The sequence below is a fragment of the Toxorhynchites rutilus genome, chromosome 2, assembly GCF_029784135.1.
Source record: "Toxorhynchites rutilus septentrionalis strain SRP chromosome 2, ASM2978413v1, whole genome shotgun sequence".
Lineage (NCBI taxonomy): Eukaryota > Metazoa > Arthropoda > Insecta > Diptera > Culicidae > Toxorhynchites > Toxorhynchites rutilus.
Genome location: NC_073745.1, coordinates 93,617,076 through 93,622,371, shown reverse-complemented (window position 1 = coordinate 93,622,371; position 5,296 = coordinate 93,617,076). Strand labels below are relative to the sequence as shown.

Below are 5,296 nucleotides of genomic sequence, written 5' to 3'. Positions count from 1 at the left end.
ACTCTGAAGGAAAATGGGAAAATTCAAAAAATTCAATTCGCATGTGTTCTACAATTACATATTGACAAGCGTTGTCAGCCCATTTGATGTTTGCGGTTGCGACATTGATCTTCGTTCGAAAGTGGAAATGGATTTTAATGTGATAAATCACACTCCTATATCGTCTCCTATCTATATAAATAAAAATGGATTGCCGAATGTGTTGATAAGTGCAAAACTCGAGAAAGGAATTGTCCGATTTAGGGCTGTCTTCATCTTCTATATAAATAAAAATGTGAGGCAAAATCTGTTGGTAAGCGGAAAACCCGAAGAAGGGATGGTCCGATTTCAGCCTTCTTTATTTTGTTGTATTCGTCTCTTCCCGTAGATCAATATAGTGGAGAGAAAACCCGGAAAATTTTCGGAAAACTCTGAAGAAAGGTCGGAAAATTCGGAAAATTGAATTCCCACATGTTCGAAAATTACATCATAATAAGCGTTGTTAGTTCATTCGATGTTTGCGCTATCAAAATTGATCTTTGTTCGTAAGTGGAAATGGATTTTCAGGCGAAATAGCGCATTTCCATATCGTATATCTATATAAATAAAAATGTAAGGCAAAATGTGTTGGTAAGCGCAAAACCCGAGGAAGGAATTGTTCAATTTGAGTCATCTATATTTCGTTGAATTCGTCTCTTCCCGTAGATCAATATAGCGGAGAGAAAAATCGGAAAATTCGGAAAATTGAATTCCCATAAGTTCTACAATTAGCTAAGCGTTGTTAGTCCATTTGATGTTGGCGCTAACGAAATTTTATTCGAAAGTGGAAAAGGATTTTTAGACGGAATAACGTATTCCTATATCTTCTATCTATATAAACAAAAATGGAAAGCCAAATGTGTTGGTGTGCCCTAAACCCGAGGAAGGAATGGTCCGATTTGAGCTGTCTTTATTTTGAAATATTCTCAGTATCAAACATATATTCCATGTAACGGAGAAACATGTTATTTTCAAATGCTTGAAGAATCTTGAACGAGAATTGTGTCTGAAAATAATTTTATATAATAAGGACGAATGAGTGAAGATGAGTTCGGTCGCTAAGGTTTCGACGAAAACTTGGTTTAAGGGATTGAATATAGGTCGTGATTTCATTCGCGTGATATCTCGGCTTATGTCCAATCACTACAACCTAAACGCGCATCTCTATCGCATTGGGCTCGCAGCAAACAATCTTTGTGATTGTGGCGATGGCTACCACGACATCGAGCATATTGTCTGGTCGTGTATCCGGTTCCATGCTGCTCGCTCTCAGCTCTCTAGAGCACTGAGAGCAAAAGGCAGACAATCGGATATCCCCGTCCGGGATATCTTTGGTAGCCGTGATCCTGATCTTCTGTTTCATCTATACCTGTTCCTCAGAAACGCCGATGTCAACGTTTAATGATGTTTCCTTCGTTGTGTCCCTGTTTCATATCCCTCCTATCCTTCTATAAACTTTTACTTAGTCGCGGCAATACACACACACACTCTATACAGATACACGGGCCAAACAAAGGTTGTGCAGTCCACTGATCATTCAACAAGAGCCAAAGGTTGTACCGCTCATGACAACTCTACACGAGCTGATGTTTGCGCCGGCTAGTGACCATTCTATCCTGGATTCCTCGAGTCGAGTAGACGCACCACGCTAGATATGGGGTACAGACTAGGGGGGCGTTGCTGATTAATGGTCAGCTGCATCCCAATAGGAAGTATCCCGTGTCTCGCACAGGTACAGAGCATTGGAGACAGCAACATCACAATTACGAAAACACTTGTAATACTAACCTCGAGCCAACCGCGAGTAATCGGTTACATATGACTAACATAGTTATAAGGCAAACATTGTCGAATTATTGAACTCCCGGCCCCGTCAGGTTGACGCCATATGAGCCTTAATAAAAATATATATTTTGGTTAATGGTGCATGGTGCATAAACAAGCGATTGCGCGATTATAACTTTCTTGAATACAAGGAAAACATAAGACTGTTTCCATGCATTGGGGAAGATTCCGCATTGAATAGAGCGATTGAACAATGTTGATAATGGCAGAGCAATGTTTCAAAACAATGGATGAAATTCCATCAGCACCAGAGCAATTCCACTATACCAGGGATCGTAGAGGCTTCTTCTTGTTCGTCGATCATGATCGATGACAAATCGGACTCGTTTCTCTATGTGTCGACGTGTTTCCAAAAACTTTTTGGATTAAACCTTAATTTGCGCTGAACTCGAATTTGCTATGTACCAAAAGGCTTCTTATTCAAAATCCTGTAGTTTTTACATGCATTCGCATAGTGAGATCTCCAAAAGTCGTTACGGTGTCTCGAGAATTTCCTCAGTGAACCTCTTTTAATACAATCTGTCCAACTTCTATAAGACCAGGTGATGATCTTTGTGTCATTGTAAATAAACAATGCTTCAATCTATATTCTAGTGTGTAGGTATTGGTGACTACCATACACTGCATGATTTTCATATATGTGTGTGCAAGCGCTGAGCGTAAACGAATGTTTTCGTGTTTTCAACTGTCAAGTTTCTATAAGACCAGTTACATTTTCCGTTGTTTTAGTTGTTTTGATCAATTAAATCTGGAAAATGCCGGAGGGAAAAGTCGTCACGGAGAGAGAAGAAAGACAAATCGATGCATATCACCAAGAAAATGTTAGTATCAGAGAAATTTCTCGTCGGATTGGACGATCCCTTCAAGTAGGGCTCAATTATTTGGCTCAAGGATACGGTAAAAAGGAGAGAGCTCGAAGCTCTCTGACCGGGAGAAGCGGGAAATAACTAGAACAGGTTCGAATACCTCAAAATCGCATATGCAAATAAAGCAATATTTCAACTACTCAACTGCTCAGGTGACAATTCGTCGAATTTTGGTTAAATATCCTCACATAAAAAGGGGTTAAAAGGTTAAAACTCTTCATCTTACACCATCTCACATCGGAAGAAGTCTGTGATTTGACAAAGCTCACATGAACCGACTGTGGAACATGGTATGTTGTGACGAAAATTGTTTCCAAAAGAATAAATTTAGCTATATACCATAACGAAAAGTTCTTCAATGTATAGGTTATCTTCACTGACGAAAAAAGTTCAATTTGGATGGTCCTCATGGTATCAACGAGTACTGGCATGATTTACAGAAGAAGGAATAATATTTTTCAACGGTGGTTTCAACGGGATTTTTTTTGTCGAGGCTCGTGCATGGTTTGGGCGGGATTCTGTGCAACCGGAAAGCTCAAGATAGCTTTCACATCCTGGAATCCTCTCTCCTACCATTTTTGCGTGGATATCGTCACAAAAAAATCACATTCCAGCAAAACAATGCTACTATTCATACCAGCAAGTAAACTAAGCAATGGATTAAGAACCAAAAAATTAATTTTTTGAACTGGCCAGCTCGTTCTACAGACTTGAAGCCTGTTGAAAATCTTCGGGGGGATCCTTTTACGCAGAATCTACTCTGAGGGAAAGCGGTACACCACGATTGACAGAAGTTGGACAGAGTGTAGTCTTCAATCGGCGAAGGGTAGTGTTGGACCACGTTTGGTGAACCGGTTCTTTCTTCCGTTTCTTCGAACCAAATTGCTCAATAGCATATAGTAGTACATGAGAGACAGCCGTAGCATTTACATCAACATCATTTTGATCCAAAAGATCATCCCATTTTATAGTTACATGGAAGTTGCATATTGAAACAGTAAGAAAACATGGTTTCCGCAAAAATATCTCTGTATTGAAAGGTCGTATTGGAACGCTATAGAAATCAATTGAAAATTGGTTGAAAAGTTCAACTGAATTTGCTATTGGATTAGTTCACAAAAAATTTCTTTGGAAAAAAGAAAGAAATCGATTGTTTTTTTATTCTCGATATTTTCGTCCACTACACACACAAATATAAACAATTGTCCGTAAAATATTCCAAAACTTAAAAGTTGATGTTTGAAAATGATGTACATACCATTTCTCGACAGCGTATTTAGAATAGATTGTTATCAGTTATATAATATGCATGTGAAAAAATGTCACAACGAACAGCTCCAGCCTGAATCAAATAGGAGTACTCTCTGTTCTTACATAACATTTACGTGATTAATTCTAGTAACAACAATAATTCATAAATGTAAGTTAACTTTATTAAACTTATAACAGGTGCGACACTTTCTCCTTCTTTTGTTCAAAATGTTTTATCGGTAATGTGGTGGTCCATATGATTGTTTTGGTGCCTCGTAAACAGGTGTAGGTGCTTTATAAACAGGATTAGGAGTTTCGTGTTTGGGATATCCGCCACCACCGTGTCCACTTTCAGCAGCATCGGTTACAATAAAGATTAGGACTGAACCTCCGTGACCTTTACTGTGTCCACCACTGCTATGACCCCCATATCCGCCACCTCCACTATGTCCACCACCATATCCACTGCTATGACCTCCATCGTATCCGCTGCTATGACCCCCATGTCCACCACCCCCACTATGTCCACCGCTGTACCCACTGCTATGACCTCCACCATGAGTGGTACCAGTCAAAATAATGAAATCACTGATACCGGAGCTTACATGGCCTCCATCGATATATCCACCTCCACCACTGTATCCACCACCACTGCTGTATCCGCCTCCACTGTATCCAGGTTTGGGTGGTTCGGCTAATACAACTCCTGCCACCAGCAGCACTGAAAGCTGGAACGAAAATTATGCATTATTTTGATGTACATTCATCGGAAAAAGCGCCGCTACAACTAATCAATAGAACGAAATTTCACTAATATCGCAACACGCGTTATTGTGACGAAGAAATTGAACCAAAATATCGGCATCGCTTCTCAACTACCAAACGAAAAACAACATTTCACTTCTAATTTATTTGTTTTGAATTTACTATCAATGTTTTTTTTATCCATCATGTCCGAGGCGACAACGAATTTTTCACTCACCGTTTTGAATGCCCACATATTTGTACTGTTGTTAATTTTCACCCCGAATAGTCAGCTTGAGGTATCCTCTTTGAACGATCGCAGCAGAAACAATATTGGATGTTCTTCTCGATGAACTCACTTATATATGGTCATCATCTAATCTGAGATGCACCATGATGCACCATGTTGCATCACAGTTAAAATATTGGGGAAGATTTTTCATTCAACACCAATATCAACAGTTTTTTTTCTTGAAACAACATTCACAGGTTACGTTTGTTTCTGATACTTTTACCACTTTGAACCCATTGTGTGGGAAATTTTCAGAGAAAAAAGTTGACTCAAAGGTTAA

The 5,296-nt window shown here is 39.2% G+C and overlaps 1 protein-coding gene across 1 annotated transcript; it reads right to left on the bottom strand.

The window, feature by feature from the left end:
• Window positions 1-3,993: 3,993 nt before the first annotated feature.
• On the bottom strand, window positions 3,994-5,042 carry LOC129764729 (holotricin-3-like). Its single transcript, XM_055764146.1, has 2 exons — window positions 4,963-5,042; window positions 3,994-4,708 (listed from the first exon to the last, which is right to left on the bottom strand). The coding sequence occupies exons 1-2, from the start codon at window positions 4,978-4,980 to the stop codon at window positions 4,214-4,216; spliced, it is 513 nt and encodes a 170-aa protein (XP_055620121.1). The 5' UTR covers window positions 4,981-5,042; the 3' UTR covers window positions 3,994-4,213.
• Between the last annotated feature and the right edge of the window lie 254 nt (window positions 5,043-5,296).